Below are 17,874 nucleotides of genomic sequence, written 5' to 3'. Positions count from 1 at the left end.
AGCTATAAATAATTAAGAAATAAAATAAAAAACACGTTAAATTTATGAATATTTACAACTATTAAATTCGTCTAAACTCATATTGTAGTGCACCCCTACTCATCAAGACACTACAAATCCTAACGACAAAAAGATGGTAATAACTGCTGAAACAAAGGGTATTAAAGTAATATCACCAGGTCATTACACTCATTCTCATCTCGGACGTAATTTGCAACAAGAAACCATACCGATGAATGGGACCCACATCATTTTCCAATTACAATATAACACGTGTTAATCCACATAAAAACAAGACCCTTTAACCGACGTCGTTTAGTGACCAGCTGTTTTGCTTAGACGTAGCCAAATGGCCGACCTTTCTGCCTATATAGAGACGCAAAGAACATCCAAAGTTGGCGTAAGCATTAACAAAAATTACGACTAAATAATTTTTTTATTTTTAATTAAACGTTTTGAGTTTGAATTTCTCTAAATATAAAGTGTTTTTATTAAATAATTTTACTTATTTAAATATTAAATTTTTTATATAAAATTAAATTTAATTAAGCTTCAATATAAATATTGAACACGAAAAAAAAAATTAAAAATAAAAACAAAAAAGTTGGCGTAAGCGCCAAACTCACACATACCCTTTCTCTTATTTTTTTCTACAAAATGATCCAACGGATCAAAATCAATCTCGGCCACCATCAACTCTTCTCAACCGTCAGATCTACTTTCATTCACCCCTACACCCACGCCACCCCACCCCACCCCATGTTTTTATTGTTGAATTTTAAGTTGCTGTTAGTTTAGGTTAGGCCTTCTTCCTTCTTCTCTTCCCTTTCCAATCCCCCATTTTTCTCTCTCTAAAAAATTTCTCTCTGTGTCCTCCAAATTCTTCTGATTCTTCATCGTCAATACAACTTCTTCTTCTCCAACGCACATTGGGTGAATTAGGTGTTAATTAATCTTCACGGAGCATTCTGAGCAGATTGCAGCGAGTTGATTGATAATCGAAGATCGGTTTGATGACAATGCTGGTTCCGCCATGGCTAGAGCCATTATTGAACACTGCTTTTTTCTCGATTTGCCGGACCCACGGTGATGCGGCCCGGAGCGAATGCAATATGTACTGCTTAGACTGCAATGACAATGCTTTTTGCTTCTATTGCCGCTCATCTAAACACAAAGATCATCAAGTCATTCAGGTAAATTTTATTTTTTAAGATCCGACTAATCTGAATTCACGGCCATATAGGTATGCTTAGTATTCATAACATTGGCATTATGAGTATCGTTATGATCATAGTTAAAGGTTCAGTCAAACTCAATAATCTTTTCTCATACTTCGTGTTTGTTTGTGTCCATGGTTCCTTTTTGACTCTTATTGACTCGAACTTACAATTGGAGAGAATGAGAGAGAGAAGATGCTTGCTATCTGAATAATCTCATTTTTTTTTGTCAAATAATCTACATTTAGTATAAAACTCAAAAATAGAAAAATTTGGGCTCCGCAATTCTTGTAATGTATTTTTCTTACTTAGTAAGTAATCTTTTTTGTTTCAAATTTTATCTAAAAAGGAAAAAGAAAAAGTATTAGGTATGGTTTATTGTACATTTTTTTTTTGGTTTTACCATGTGCGTGTGGTTAAAATTTGTAAATAATTGTTGTTAAAATATATATGTAGATAAGGAGATCATCATATCATGATGTGGTTAGAGTTTCAGAGATTCAAAAAGTATTGGATATAAGTGGAGTGCAAACCTATGTAATCAACAGTGCAAGAGTTTTATTTCTAAATGAAAGGCCACAACCAAAGAGCAGTGGCAAAGCAAGTTCTCATGTTTGTGAAATATGTGGAAGAAGCCTTTTGGATACATTTCGTTTCTGTTCTCTTGGATGTAAGGTAAATTATCTAATTTTGTTAATTGATATTACTTAATTTTTTACCTATTAAATTTATCATTTATTTTTGTTTGGTTATGGCATTGTATTATTCATACATCATGATTCATGTTAATTATGTCCCACATATTCATAATAAATAATAAAACTTCACATCTTCATCACCATCATTGATTGTAACTCCCTACCAAAAATACATATATCATCTTCATCATCATATCATTATGGTCACAACCCCAAAGTTCAAGTAGCCTTTGAATGCCATATTGACAAAGGTGAAGCTATGTTTATAGGATGGCTCAATTGAATCCTATTGTCAAAATGTTATACTGTATAAATAGTATAGGAATTAAATAAAATTGGTTCAAAAATTATTTTTAAAGTCGTATGCTAAATTTTGAGATGTACAATATTTCTATATTTTTTAAAATAAAATTCCTGACTTCGTGACTGATCATGAAGCCACATGGAGAGCTAGGGAATCTATAAATAGATACACATGCCATCCTTTTCAAGAATAACCAATTAACCAATTTTCAAAAATACTGTTATTACATTTTCATTTTTGTGCTCACAACTTACATATATGCATACACTATACATTTTCACAACTTACATATATACATACACTACAAATACAATGATTGAGGACTCCATTATAGGCCTACATTCACCATTAGGGCAAGTTCATATCTATATATCCTACCACAAAATATTTTTAGCGGCAATTAATTAAAGATAATAGTTTAATTGCTGCTAAATATATTTTTAGTAGTTGTAAATGTCTGTAAATCCTATAACGATATTAACTAATGCTAGGAAAGAATTTAGTATTCCTCGTTAATGTGCGATGTGCATATTTATCGTTACCAAAAATTGTTATTGTTGTAGTGATATTCCAATTGAAGTAATGTTGAAAGATGATGAGTGACATTTTTTTTGGACTATATATCATTTGTTTTTAATGACTTAGCTTGTAGGAATAAAGAGAAATGGAGATTCAAGCTTTATCTTAGATGCCAAAAATGAAGTACTAGCATTACAAAGAGGTGAAGGCATATCATCAAGAGGAGGAAATCAATTGCGTGAAGGCTTAGAACATGACAATATATACCCACCCACCCCTCCACCACCACCTTCAAATGCTAGAAGAAGAAAAGGGATTCCTCATAGAGCACCTCTTGGTTCATAACAAACATATAAAATAATAATAATAATAATTAACCAAAAAATAATACATTTAAAAAACTACTTTATACAACTCATGACATATAAGGAGGGGTTGTAAAGGTTGATGAAGTTTCCTTTTTGAAGATGGTGGGGTCTTTTGAAAGGAAAGATTGAGAAAAAAGAAAGCAATAATGCACAATTTGTTTTATATTAGAAAAAAAAAAAGTTGGAAGATTATTGTACATTGTAATTAATTTAATTAAGAAATTTAAAAAGGCAAAGTGTTTGTTGGAGTTAGTTTTATAGTTTTCATTGGCCCACCAACCCACATGGGTCGTTTATATAAAGTAACAACCTTTTTATTTGTTTAATACATGCAAACCAACTTTCTTATCATTCTACCTAGTTTTGTTTCTTGATAATAATATATTAGGTAGAAACCAACAATGGTGGAGTGTTAAAATACTATTTTCTGTGTTAATTCGAATTTAATCATATAAGTATCGAATACCACTTCAAAGATAACAAATTAAATTTTTCAATTATTTTGAAAGTGAGTAAAACTAGACACGAACATAAGCATTAGTTAACTTAAGTCTGATCAATCTTTGATGGATTACTTTGATAAATTTCATCTTTGAAAAATAGTCATTACATTCGAACTCTTCAATTCTTCAAATGGCTCAATTATCAAATTTAAAACTTCAGAATAAATAATTATTTTTCAATTATAGGAACTGAAAAGTGATTATTTGGGATTCCCCCCCCCCCCCCCCCCATAACATTATACTCAATGAGTTCTTCAATTTGATTCTTTCTTTTTGTCATTTCCCTAATGGTTGTTAACTTTCAAACCTATGTTTTGAACTAATAAATATTTTTTTTTCTAATATATAATATGTGGAGCCTAATAATTAGGCAAACAACTGCTAATTAAAGGAGTGATTGATTTTAGAATGTGATGTGATGATCCCATCCAATAATGTACAAACAGTTGGTTGGGTTGGTATTGAATTTACTAATTATTTCTTTTTTAAAAAAATTATTTTTTGTTAATCATAATGATTTGAAGTTGACACTTAATCCATAAACCATAATATATAAAAAAAGATTCAAAAATTCATTTGCAAGTAGGGTATAGAGAGCATCTTGTATCTCTTTCTTGGTTAATTAATAAAAAAGAATAGGACAAAAGTTTAAAAGATTCTATACACAATGTAAAAGCCATCGTGATTAATGTAGTAAAGTATTTTTTTTTCATTAATCAATGTTCTGAAGTATATATTATATAAAATAAGGTAAAGTATCGTGTCTAATATTTATATTGAATTAATAGATACAAAATATATATTTTTATAACCTATTGCAAACATCATTTACAAATAAATATGCATTTTCGTATAAGCTAATTCAACATAGTTTGCTTAGGGTGTGTGTTTGGTATGGAAGAAAAAATAAGTAATTCTCTGCAGTCAAACAACAAAGTTATTTTTCATTAAAAACCAAAATTGACTAATAATTATTTATTCATTAGAAAAAAGGGACACTTGTCAAACAAGAATATATATTTTAAAAGTAGAATACATTTAAAAAAAAAAAAAAAACTTAGCATGGATTTGCATATTCAAACCTATTCGTAATATTAAATACTTCCTAAAATTTTTTTGTCTTTTTAATTTTATATATATATATATATATACTCATTTATTTTAAGTTATTAGGTTTTAATATAAACCGTAGCTTTTATAGATCTTTAAAAAATCAATTATGTAATTAATCATCATATAACTTTTTAAAAAAAAAAAAATTTTAACATAGTAATTTTTCAATGATTAATATCTTGTGCAAAATTAATATTTACTTTATTCGTTTCAATTTTTTTTCATACAGTTCAAATTTTAAGAGTCAAAACTATATATTTCGACATATAAATTTTAAATCTTTTAAAATAATAAATATTAACTCACTCCATAGTCCATCCCAATTTAATTATGTGGCGTAGTTTAAATTCAAGAATCAAAATTTTAAAATTTGATATGGAATCATTAAGTTTGTTGAGATAAAATTTACCTATGTTAAAAGTATTATAAGTCACAATAATTGAACAGTTCAAACTATTTAAAAGATGAATTTAAATTACGATGAAAAAATTAATTAACTCTCAGAATTCGAAAGGTATCATATAAATTGAAAATGGAGAAAAGAAAAAACTTTTTTATTTGGCTAATGCCTTGTTGCAAGTTACATAAAAACAAGAATAGAATTACATTTCTATTTTTGTCTCAAGAAATTTGACTCTTCAATTTGTAGTTTCATTAGTTTGCGCAATCCGACCTTGAGGTGGTTTACTGAATTGTTAGGCAACTTTTGTCCATGGGCTTAAAATGAAGCAATTGATTAATAGGAAAAATTACTGAAATACACGTCTTATGTTTTTTTTATGTCACACTTCGAGCCTACACCCTGGGCAGTACTGACACTTTGTGACTATTACTGGCCTCAAACGAACCCTTGGCCTGACTTACTTAACTCAGCGGAAGACAACAATCACACTTATAAAGATAAAAGTACTTAACTGAACTGATTAGTAATACTTTCTAGAATGTTAATATTCATATATCCTGCATCAAAAGATTTTTAGTGGCAATTAATTACGTCATTTGTTTTTAATGACTTAGCTTGTAGGAATAAAGAGAAATGGAGATTGAAGATTTATCTTAGATGCCAAGAATAAAGTAGTAGCATTACAAAGAGGGGAAGGCATATCATCAAGAGGAGGAAATCAATTGTGTGAAGGCTTAGAACATGACAATATATTGATTCATTTGTTCGTTCTCTTTATAATTGATACATCATACATAAATAATTAAATATGCTTTTTAATTTAATTTTAATTGACATTTATATTTTTTAATTTTTTATATACACAAGTAAACACTTAAATTTGTATAAAATTAAATTAATAGACACATATGTCATATGTAACATGACAAATTTGTGAATAATAAAGTATATAATAACTGATAATGCATTTAATTAAAAAAAAATTCACGCAAACAATGATATTAGAAATACTCATTCAATTAATTAACAACTAAAAGTGATTACGTAAATATTACAAGCATCAATATAAGAATTAGTCATAATTAGAGGACTAAAAGTTTTTTTAAAAAAACTTCCTAGATAAATGAAAAACACTTTAAAAAGAGAAAATAGAGCAAAAAAACTCAACTAAAAATAATAATTAGAGCCAAATAGAAAATTCAAGGGCAAGGGGAAGCAAGGAGTGATTATTTAAAACTAATATAATCATGGTGTTTCAATAATCTGGTATGCACTTCAATTAATATCATGGCTAATATGTTATTTCACAAACATAATAATGGTAAAGTTTATGTATATTCTATCCTTTTAAAACCTCACTTGTAGAATTTCACTAACTATGTTATTGTAATATGTTACCTCCATCAACACAATAACTGTGTTCAGTACGGCTTGAATATATCATGAAAAACTCACCTATTCAATATTTTTGCCTCCGATGAAATTTGAATTCGCGATTAGTAGGGAATAACTTGTTTTCCTTTTCCCCTACCAATTAGAGACAATGAACTCAATAACTTTGATGATTTGCTACTTAATGATGAGTGATCTCCTTCATGATTATCATAAGTGTAACCCATAGACAATGATCTCCTTATTTGTGATGACAACTTTGTTGATCTCTTTTCTTTAGACATTACGATTGATACATCATGTCTAAGCATGTCACGTGGTTGTATTTTTGATGATGAAGTAGAAGTAGAAGAAGTATTTTCATCGTTTAAATTCATATTCGATATTAAATCCAATAAATACATGGCATATATCTCTATCTCCGTTATTGGAGCACGACAAACGGGGCAATTAGAGTGTGCCACGAACCACTTATCGATGCACGCCACGTGGAAAGTGTGTCGACAAATAGGCAACGAGCGGACCAAATCTTGATCTTCCAATTCACCTAAGCAAACAGCACACTCATTTTCATCTACATGAAATAATTTACCCTTTGTATGAATTAAATTATAAGATATGATAGGTATTTTTTTTAAGATTTTATTGTCTACTCCAATAGGTAAGTGAGTTTGTTGAATTGTTGGGCTTATAAGAGTTTGTGTATTTCTACTTTCAAGGCAATATTTGGGTAGTATCAACTGGTATATTAGTAATGCTATTGCTGAGGCAATTATGCCCATCAAAGAGATAACTAAAGGGGCATACAAATATGTGGAAGTTGAAGATTCTCTTAGATTTTCCATGATGATATTTCAAGAATATTAATTGTTATATGTAATCTTATAACATGTCAATTGTAAGGGGAAGGAGACAAAGTCTTAAGTAAGACTAAAAGTGGAACTAGTTTGTAGTATGTTAGTTGAAGATAAACCTAAATTGAAGGCGTTCGTTCGGAGTGGGCAATAATATTTCTTAGAAAATATTATTCGATATCGTTGAAAAAATGAATTTCTAATGGAAATAAAGAATACATATTCTGTAACTGACGTTTTAGTCCTCCTTATATATCTCTCATAATCCTACCTCCACTAGTTTATACTTCTATGACTCTATTTACTTATCATGTATTTTTTAATTTGATTTTTCTTTTTATTTGGTATTTTTTGACAAATTAAGAAGGACTATTTTTCTCTTTCATATTATATCCTCAATTTATTAACATTGAGTTTATATCTAGAATAAATGATAAATTTGAACTTGCTATTATAACAATCATTAATTTATAATAGATGTCCCAAGTCAAAGTTTGACGTGTGAAAAAAAGAAGGAAGAAGTAATATATTAGTTGAAGAGAAATCCAAATATTCTCCGATATCTCTGAAAAAATTTCTAATGAAAATAAAAAATACAATTTTTATAAGTGACATTTCGTCCTCATTTCATCTCATTCCCATCCCTCCGTAACTGTAACTATACCTCCACCACCCCTCCACTAAGTTTTGCTTACTCATCGATAACAAAAATAAGTAAAAAAATCATTTATTATTTGCAAAAATGAGAACATTTTCTGCCTATCGAACACATCCACACCTACCTTGTTTATATATATACTTTGTTTAAATAGGACCCTAAATGAATCAGACTAACCACCTGTTCATCTTCTTCTATTTGCAGGTACACACTTGAGGATCAAGACTAGAATCTCCATGGATGGACTCCATACGTTGATCCAAGATCCATCAAAGGCTCATAATCCAAGGACCCTTTACTTCGTAACCTTCAACCAAGGTCCTGTGGAATGAATAATACGACCCGATGTATGATATTTATGCATACTAAACCCTCGACTAATTCAAATTCACACCTTGTATATGGTGGGGAAAGTGATCCTTATAGCTGTGTTTGTATATGGATTAGTATTAGATTATGCATCAACAAAAGGCACTAATTAGACATCTCAAATTATAGCATCTAAAAAGTAAAATATAATTATCTTTCGTCACATGTTCATGTGACATCTAAAAAAATTTAGTTTCTTTTGACAGTGTATTTTGAGAACTTGTAACACCAGAAATGGTAAGTGAAGCATGACAGCAATCAAAGAAGAAAAGCCTTTCAGGAGCACTGCTCTGTCAACTATACAAATGTCATCACGGTTGTTTTACTCGAAGTCGATGAATATAACAAGACATTAAGAAAAAAATACAGACTGGACAAAACTCGATCACTATAAACGGAGTCTATATTGCTGATGCTGCTTCAGTGAAATATATAGATGTTGTCAAAACTCAACAGTGGAAAGATCGAAATAAGTAGAGCGAGCGAGCATATCTCCTGAGAACTGTTAACCAACATTCTACTCGGCTTACAGCAAGCCAGCTATCTTCAGAGCATTTTCGAAATCTTCTTCATTACTCCATGAGGGAATCTGCATACCCAACATGAAATAATTAACTTGAGTTTAGTGTCATGTCACCATGGATCATACCAAATTGAACTAGACATTGGCCAGATACTTTTTCCTGTGAATAGCATACTACAAAATGTTGCATTCGACCATAATCCTAAATGCTTTGTTCATCTTATCTTTATCTTGAATCACATCTGCATTTCATTCGGAATTGAATTATAAGTTTTTAGTTATTACTGTAGTGTGAATTTGCAACCTCACTCCCCTCCTCCCACACACAATGGAGAAATTCTGAGGAGTCGAGTTTGTTCCATCTTAACTGGGGGTAATATCCTTTAAAACTAATTTCAGGCCACAAATTACCAACCCTGTGTATAGTTAATCATGATACTATATCTCCAGCCTTATTTAGAAGGCCATGAACATAAGCAGCCAGATGCTAAGCACCTGTATGCACCTATGATCTAGTCCTACAAAAAATTTGGGCAGGATCCTATGCGTCAAAAATAAAGAAAAGCCCAAAATGCAGTAAGTAAACAATAGATACATGCCTCAGCCACTTGATGGTTGAAATGGTTCTCAATCTTTGACATTAGCATGTTGTCTCTGTCACTGCACAGCAAGTTGAATATCGCACCTGCTCAACACAAGAGGGAAATGTTGCGTAAAGTTCATAACATTTATATGTGGTTCATTTTCAGCTATTAATATATCAAGGAAGCATGCATAAGAAAGTGACAACAAATTACCTTTGCGTCCAAAACGTCCTGCTCTACCAATCCGATGCAGGTATACCTCATGATCTGGCTCTGTTGGACTCTCGTGTCTCACAGGGAGGTCATAATTAACCACCAAATTAACCTGCAAACAGATTATAATAGCTTTTTAAGATTTTATAATGTTAGCCACCAAGACAGAAATCAAGAAAGAAAGAGATAAAATATTATTGCTACACAACAAGCTTCACATCCAGAAGAAGAAACAATTTTGTATAGCATATATAAGGTTGGCAACTGGAAAGCCTCAAATCTAAAATTACCTGTGATTGGTCAAATCCACGAGCAAGAAGATCAGTTGATATAAGAATTTGTGTCAATCCATCTTTGAACTCCTTGATTATTTTGTCTCTGTCTTCTTGCCTAAGAGCACCTTGAATTGTTGTCACTTCATAGCCATAGTCAACCAATGACTTATGCAACATACTTGCACTGTTTCTGGTACGAACAAATATGATTGTTTGCCCCACCTTCTGTCCTAGTTCTAGTATTCTGTCTTTAATCACCATGATTTTTGAAAGTTCGTCCGGACACTGCACTTTATACTGCTTCACTGAATCCAGTGAAAGTTCTTCTTTCTTCACAAACATTTGATTGTAATCTTGCACAAAAAGATCTTGAACAATTTTTGTCACAAATGCTTTGACATTTTCCCCAAACGTTGCAGAAAACAGAAGCACCTGCAAATAAAGATGATGAAAAAGAAAAGTTCAACATCAATTTGTTTCCAAATAATCGTCCAATGGGGGAAAGCTTATCAGGAAGAATGTATTGTAAACAACAACTTACAGGTTTATAACTTACAGACCCATTTGCAGCCCTCACCACATCCCTTTTTTTGCAGAAAATAAACTCAGGTATTGGCCGACTCTATAAAATGCATCTTAATTTAAGCCTCAGACTATACTCATTACTCACTAAATGAAAACAGTGAAGATTTAGATTTTACATATTGCTTGATGTTCTACTCCCACTCCCTATCCCATAGTGTACATTTAGAGGAAACATGAGGCAGCCCCTATTCCTTTTTACTAGTACAATAAAGACTAGCATCGGTTTTGCTTCTCTTTATTGTTTTGCTGAGTGCTATGTGCATTTGTCAGTTGTACTTCAAAACAAACTTAGTTGGTTAGTTTTGGAAAACTGAATTTGGCAAATGCCCCATGAAGGACATACCTACTAAGAAAGGAAATGTTCTATACATGTTAGCACCTGCACTTCTATTTTGTGTCCTATACTTTTCTAGGAGTTATTCTTCCTTACAGAGAGATATACGTTTTATACGTCAATAGAAAATACAAAGAAATTTTACTACTTTGTACATTTATTTTATATAATATTGGCATGAGATGAGTTTAAATGGGGTGACATAACTTTGAGAAAGAAGACGAATAACCATCTATTTCTTCTTTCTTCTTCTGTCTAACAGAGATCAAATGGACTATGATCGAGTATACAACAGAACATTGTATAGAAGAAGCTGGAACAGTTGGGAAATTCTTTGTAAGTACCTTAGGCTGTTCTTAACAATTTTTTAAAGGTCTCCATCATTAGAGAATGCAACTTTACCAGTTTCAAGAAAAATGGAGCGACATGATCAGTTTTTATTCACCCTCAACATAAGTTGCGACAGAGGCATACTTACTACTGTTGTAAAAAATAATTTGATGCACCATAGGTGCGACCGAACAACCATTGAGGAAGGTCTCTTCCTGTATCTGTCTAGGCCTTCCGTGAAAAAATTTACTTAGGAGGTAAATTATTATAAGTGCAGGTAAGTTGTCCCCGAACCACCGTCATAAGAAAAACAAGTATACAATTTGATTTGTAATTCTTATATGCTAAATTTAGGTATGCTGCAAAAGTTTCTCTTTTCACTTCTGAATCAGGAAAACCGTAATGTGCCACTCTAAGGCTCAACCATTTGAAAGACTCAACCTTGCATGTGGCCAATGAAGTTTTTCGGACTCTTATTACAAACTAAGCAATTCGCAGCAGCAAAAACCTCAAAGATAATTCCATCATCAGGTGAACTGAAAATTTAAAAAGCACTAAGGCCAAACTTTAACCAACCTGGCAGTTAGCACTGGCTTTAACGATTGCCTTCATTATTCTTATGGAATCATCCTGAAAACCACTCTGTGCGTGCAGAAGAAAACAATTTTAGATACTGAAAATTGATAAAAGGACAAAGCACAAACTCTTAAACATTTGGAGCAAAATCCCTAAATATGAGACTGGAAACTAGAAAACTAGCTCATTATGCTCAACACTACCATTCATCTTAGAAAGCAAAGGTCAAAAAACATTTTTACATCAACAAACACAAAAGAATAAGTGATTTAAATAATTCAAAAATCACATGTATAACAATAAACATCAACAAGAGGGGGAAAATCCAAATGAACTAGCAAGTGCGGATAGAGAACCAATTACCTCTGCCAACATGTGGTCCGCTTCATCAAACACAAGAATTTTCATACAACTCATGCCCAGTTTCCTTGCCGTCACCCACTTGTTTATAGTCCCAGGTGTGCCAATCACTACTTGTGCCGTGACAGGCGGCCGTTTCGAAATTGGAATATAGTTGGCAGAATCTGCTGGGATACCTAACTCTGATGTTATGCCAGTGAACTTCCCCATCTTCAATAGCACTTCCATATTCTGCAATCAACCATTTAAAACTAAACCTTCTAAAGTACTTTTTTGCTTGTTGAATAATGAAGAAACATCTTAGATTCTTCTTTGAAATGTAAAAACACTTGAAAGTATTATTCTTTCCTCAACTTCCTATTTGATTCTACAATTCCCCATAAAAAACAGCTTAAGCCACCACTCTAGATAGCAAATAATCAAATCAAATATGAATACTTTGCATCATGTCTGGCCATCTCAAAAACTATATGCATGAACACATAAAAGTTAAAACATAACCATACAAGCAACATTACATGCAAGCAACGTAAGTAAAGTTTCTATAATATAGATATGCCGTGTAGCATATACCTTTCTGGGAAATAGATATCTAGTGAAGCATATATAAAACTAAAATGCATGCATAATCTGACACGCATAATGTTGCGCAAAACTTTCTATTCAACTAAGCATTAAAGTTGTGAAGTAATTGATCCTGCAAGAAATTAACTCTCCAATGCCAACATCATTGTTGCACCCAAAGATAGGCCTAGGTCAATGATGTTGATCAAAGATCTAGGGGGGCTACCTCAACTAATTTAACCTCTCACCACAGATAGGAAGAGTCAACTAGTGTTTTGAACCTAAGACGTCATGGCTCTCAACCACTTGATTGACAATTTGGCCACAACCCTGGTTGCCAACAAGGAAAACTTGATTTCTTTCCATCTTCCTAAGCCGAAAACTTGATTTATTCCCATCTGCCTAAACCTTAATAATTTTAAGGAAATTCTTTACCAGTAACAAGTTCCAGGTGCAGGCGAAAACAAAAGTCAACAACAAAAAGGGTATTCGCATCTTATATCATACCTGAATAGCCAATTCTCTGGTTGGACAGATACAGAGAGCTTGAGGGGCAGCAAGCTTTGGATCAATCCGACTCAACATCCCAAGCACAAAGCAAGTAGTTTTACCAGAACCATTATGAGCCTGAGCAATAAGATTCTTGTAGGGAGGCGTAAGAATCATAGGCAAACTAATTTCCTGAATCTTGCTAGGACGCTCAAACTGCATTTGTACATATAATCCCTTCAATAGCTCAGGAGATAAGTTCAAATCCTCAAATCTCTTCGCTGATTTGTACATAGTATCGCCAGATGTAACCTATATATTTCATTGATAAAACCCTAATTTAGCTAAAAAAAATACAACAAAATCAGCTTATTCAAGCTCCAAAGAGTGGCACAAATCCAAAAAAAACAAAAACAATAAAGAGTGAGGAAAAACATACCGCTTGTATGCTTGAATCTTCCGGCTCAGAGAGAGTGGAGTTTTCTCTTTTGGACTCATCGACTTGTAAAGATCCGATATTTATCTCGGCAGTAGCGCCTTCTTCGTTCGAAGCGGAAGACTGCTCAGCTTGGTCTGCCGACTGCTCAGCTTGATCGATCTCGTCGGCTTGGTCTGCCCAACTTTTGGATTCCGGTGGGTTTGCCGTCGTAGAAGCGGCGGTGCTACTGGTGATACCGGAGGTACTAGAAGTGTCGGCCATCAGAATTGTGACAGCTAAAGTAAAATGTCAGAAAAGGGAGATGTAAATATATAGGGATCCTCCGCAAAGTTTTTTACCTCAAATTTAGGGACTCTTAATATTGTTATTTTAGAATCTTTTTTTATAATTATATAAAAAATGATATATATATATATATATATATATATATATATATATATATATATATATATATATATATATATATATATATATATATATATATATATATATTTATTAATATTACTTTACTTTACTATATAGAGATGATATACAATGTTCCTGATATTTTTTTAAATTGTATTTTTAAATAATGTTTTTTCTGGTAATAATCATGAAATATTATCATCATCGTAATAAGAATCATTAACAAAATTAAGGAGCATTTAGTATCACAACAATTTGTAACTAGATTAGTAGTATGTGCAGATTTTTTTTTTATAGTGGCTTGATAGAGTTATACATGTATTAATAATGTTAGTATTAGTTAAGTATGTGTTGATAAATCAGATCTCATATACAGTTCTAAATAAAGACAATACTATGATTGTAGTGAATCTCAAATCAATAATTCAAAATTAACAACAAATTTATCGCAAGTTTTTCTAATCAAATGTAAATTTCATATTAACTAATCAAATCAATTAGGGACAAATATTCACATCTCAATATACATTTAATTGATTTGATAAAAGTGAAAAACGAAATCTGAATTTTAAACACCATTGTCGATAAAATCAGAATTAACTCTTATTTCTATCTCTGAAAACAAATTTATCTTGCTTGCTTGATTAATACCTTCAATAGCTTGATCAATTTTTTGAATTGTCTACAATGGAGCTATTTCGAGCGAAGGATAAGAAGACAGAATGAAACTGAATCTGAATTCGCGTGAATTATGAGATCTTTCCTTATTTATCTGCCGCCTATTTTTTAAAATAGAATAAAATTTGGAAGTGTGTAAAAGAAAGAGATCTCCTTATCTGTTATACACAAAAAAAGACTCGTAGCAAACTTTCAATTTGCTACAAAACACAATTTTAAATTGTTTGCTATAGCATAAAATTAGCAATTTTTTCTTTGTTATATATAAAATTGCCCTTTTTATTTTTACTTAATCAAATATTTTACCCAAACTTTTTTTTGGACTTTATTGACTAAATTGATTTACTTTATGATCATTTAACTGATTCAAATAAATTGTTACATAATTTATTTTTAAAGCTTTAATCTTAGTCTATTCCTTTTTAGAAGTCTTAATCACTTTCAATTTATTTATACATTTAAATTATTTTTCCTTCTCAAAACTATTTATAAAAAATAAAAAAAAAGGTAAAAAATGCTCTTAAACTATGTGAAAGGAATAAAATGACTCTCCATTAATAGCTTGGCTGAAAAATGCCCTTATCTTCAATACTTTGCTTCAAAAATATCACCCTTTGTAGTTTGATTTAAAAATGTTCTTGCCACCAATACTTTGGTCCAAAATGAGATGTTAAAGGGTAAAAATCACATATTATAAATTCATAACAACATAAGTATATGTGCAAAGTGACAATATCACAATGAGATATAAATATATAATAATACAATCAAATGAACCTCAAACACCTCATCTCAATGATCTCACATTTAGTTTCAATATAACCAAAAATAAATAAATCTACACAAATCTTTTCTAGATAATAAAAGGAAATTTTTGTACATAGCCACTATAATAAATTTAATTATGCTTCATAACTATAGTTTGCATATTTAAGAGTTGTAGCTACAATTTAAGTTGTTTCGTTTACATAATTCACGGGTTTGTATAATTAGCGGGTGAATTTATAGAATTCACAAATATATTTGTATAATTGAGCTATTTGTAAGCTAATTAACTCGGAATATATACAATCAATTAAACATAACTAATTAACAATCATATTTAATTAAGAACAAAATATTTTTAAATGAATTTCAAATATTTACAAAAGAAAGTAATCATATATATATATATATCCCTAATTACATTTCTTGCATTTAATTTAGGTTGACATTAATTATATTTCTTTCTCTTGTTACACAAATATTGCTCTTAGAGATAAGCATTGTCTATGATTTGGGTCACCAAAGAATTGGTTGGGCAGATCAAAATTGTAAGTTAAAAAAAATTTAAAATATAATTTTTGATATTATTAACTTATCAAGAAAAAATTATTACATTATTGATCATTATTCACATTTTTTAATATATACATAGGCTCGTTACGAATGAATGTATCCATATCCTCCCGTACCCTAGATCAATTCATGAATGTTAGAGATGTACTCTTTCATATACTAGAGTCCATGCTCTACGTTTACTTATTTTGGTGGTGATATTTGGTTCCTACATTTGTCTTATATTATGATTTATAATTATGTCTACATTTGTAAATGTTATGGATTGAAGAATTGTGGATGATTCATGTCTACATCTAAGATATGTATTGTAGGTATATTTTTTCGATAGCTAACTATTATTAGCTCTTTCAAACTCTGTTTTACTTAGTTTTGTATATCATAAGTATTCTTCTCGATCTCTACTTGTATGATAATGGAGAGCGCATTGAGATCGATTAATTTTTAGAGTTAGTAAAGTAGGTGTATTGAGCTCGCATTATGCAATATCAGAAAAGGTTTTGATTAAAAATAAATGTCTCAATTTAAGCATGGGAGAAATTTAATTGTAGCATGTAAATATATTTTTAATTGGAGACTATTATTATCAAAATAAAGGACAGAAAGAAGAAAAACATAAGCTTTTATATCTGGTAATGCCTTATATTGTAAACTACATAAAACTGAAATTGAATTCCACTTCTATTTTTGTCTGTAGAAACTCAAATTCTTAAATTTGTAGTTCCATTAGTTTGTGCAAACTGAACTGGAGGTCGTTTACTCCCACAAATACAGTACATGCCGTTACAGTAATAGTCTTGTATATAGCCACACAAACGATAACAAACTGAGGGGTCTTTGTCACAACAACAAGGGGAAATATCTCGCGCTTCAGCCTTTTGCGAAAAACCTAACAAATAAAATTTTACAATTTATTAATATTATTATTTAACTTATAAATAAATAAGTTTTATATCAAAGAACAAAAAGTTTATAGAATGAACTTAAGAAATTATGGAAAACTGTATGATATTCAAGTACTATAAATATAAAGCGAATAAAAGACTTACATAGTCCTGTCATCATAAAGATGAGGAAAAAAGCCATTGCGTTGAAATTCATCTTAATTTTTGATGTAATGCTCAATAAGCCACTTGCAAGTAATTTGTGCGGATATTTGATGATGATGTTTATTTTCCTTTATGTCCTATTTATAGCATATTTAGTCAACAAATTTTTTAATAAAAGATGTTTCATGAATCTTGTGATATATTTCTCTACCATTTTTGGTCAATTACATTAAAGCAAACATGCCAATAATCAATTGAGATCGTAATGTATATGTCTTGTACACATAGTCAACAATTTTTTTAGAAAAAAGACCTTTCGCGAATCTTGTGATGTATTTCTCTTCCATTTTCGGTCAATTACATTTAAGTAAGCATGACAATATTCAACTGAGATGTAACGTTTATATCTTTCACATATAACGTGCTCAGACTTTAATATGATTGGACATATTATTGCATTTTGACTTGTGACACAAATCAATTCATTTTTTATTTAACTTAGCATACAATGTCATTTGACATATGAATCCAAAACAAAATAAGAAATCATCTAAATAGATATATTTACTAATTCATGCGAGATAAAAAAAACTTAACCTTATTTGCTCACCCATTCAAACAAATTTAAAGTTTTTTAGATTCAATTAAAAGAATTCTGACTTAATTAATTAAAAATATTATATAGAGTTTTTTTTTAAGTTTGAGTTAAAATTAATTGTAATTTGGGATATTAA

At 30.7% G+C, this 17,874-nt stretch overlaps 2 protein-coding genes and 1 long non-coding RNA gene across 4 annotated transcripts; 1 reads left to right on the top strand and 2 right to left on the bottom strand.

Annotated features, from left to right (window-relative positions):
• Window positions 1–396: 396 nt before the first annotated feature.
• On the top strand, window positions 397–3,358 carry LOC101253847 (protein RGF1 INDUCIBLE TRANSCRIPTION FACTOR 1). The gene is made up of 3 exons (XM_004249633.5): window positions 397–1,193; window positions 1,674–1,892; window positions 2,865–3,358. The coding sequence occupies exons 1-3, from the start codon at window positions 1,014–1,016 to the stop codon at window positions 3,081–3,083; spliced, it is 618 nt and encodes a 205-aa protein (XP_004249681.1). The 5' UTR covers window positions 397–1,013; the 3' UTR covers window positions 3,084–3,358.
• Window positions 3,359–8,656: 5,298 nt separating this feature from the next.
• On the bottom strand, window positions 8,657–14,056 carry LOC101252541 (DEAD-box ATP-dependent RNA helicase 38). Of its 2 annotated transcripts, none has more exons than XM_004249541.5 (8): window positions 13,671–14,056; window positions 13,250–13,543; window positions 12,182–12,409; window positions 11,819–11,884; window positions 10,009–10,425; window positions 9,719–9,830; window positions 9,521–9,606; window positions 8,657–8,987 (listed from the first exon to the last, which is right to left on the bottom strand). In XM_004249541.5, exons 1-8 carry the CDS (start codon window positions 13,929–13,931, stop codon window positions 8,925–8,927), a joined length of 1,527 nt encoding a protein of 508 aa, XP_004249589.2. In that variant the 5' UTR covers window positions 13,932–14,056; the 3' UTR covers window positions 8,657–8,924. The 2 variants fall into 2 exon arrangements, with proteins under 2 accessions (XP_004249589.2, XP_069146420.1); XM_069290319.1 differs by having other exon boundaries at window positions 8,657–9,163; window positions 13,671–14,042.
• Window positions 14,057–16,697: 2,641 nt separating this feature from the next.
• Window positions 16,698–17,240, bottom strand: LOC104644395 (uncharacterized). Its single transcript, XR_738272.4, has 2 exons — window positions 17,141–17,240; window positions 16,698–16,980 (listed from the first exon to the last, which is right to left on the bottom strand). It is a non-coding gene; the product is annotated as an uncharacterized lncRNA (long non-coding RNA).
• Between the last annotated feature and the right edge of the window lie 634 nt (window positions 17,241–17,874).

The sequence above is a fragment of the Solanum lycopersicum genome, chromosome 10, assembly GCF_036512215.1.
Source record: "Solanum lycopersicum chromosome 10, SLM_r2.1".
In the NCBI taxonomy this organism is placed as follows: domain Eukaryota; kingdom Viridiplantae; phylum Streptophyta; class Magnoliopsida; order Solanales; family Solanaceae; genus Solanum; species Solanum lycopersicum.
Note: the sequence above shows the minus strand (reverse complement) of the source record. Positions and strands in the feature narration are given on the sequence as shown.

Excerpts from the sequence above, each read along its gene's own strand:
- LOC101253847 (XM_004249633.5), top strand. The coding sequence starts at position 1,014 with ATGACAATGCTGGTTCCGCCATGGCTAGAGCCATTATTGAACACTGCT. Across the intron at positions 1,194-1,673 it reads AAGATCATCAAGTCATTCAG|ATAAGGAGATCATCATATCA; the intron begins GTAAATTTTATT and ends ATATATATGTAG. Across the intron at positions 1,893-2,864 it reads TCTGTTCTCTTGGATGTAAG|CTTGTAGGAATAAAGAGAAA; the intron begins GTAAATTATCTA and ends TTAATGACTTAG.
- LOC101252541 (XM_004249541.5), bottom strand. The coding sequence starts at position 13,931 with ATGGCCGACACTTCTAGTACCTCCGGTATCACCAGTAGCACCGCCGCT. Across the intron at positions 12,410-13,249 it reads CCAGAGAATTGGCTATTCAG|AATATGGAAGTGCTATTGAA; the intron begins GTATGATATAAG and ends GGTTGATTGCAG. Across the intron at positions 10,426-11,818 it reads AAGCCAGTGCTAACTGCCAG|GTGCTTCTGTTTTCTGCAAC; the intron begins GTTGGTTAAAGT and ends CTTTATTTGCAG.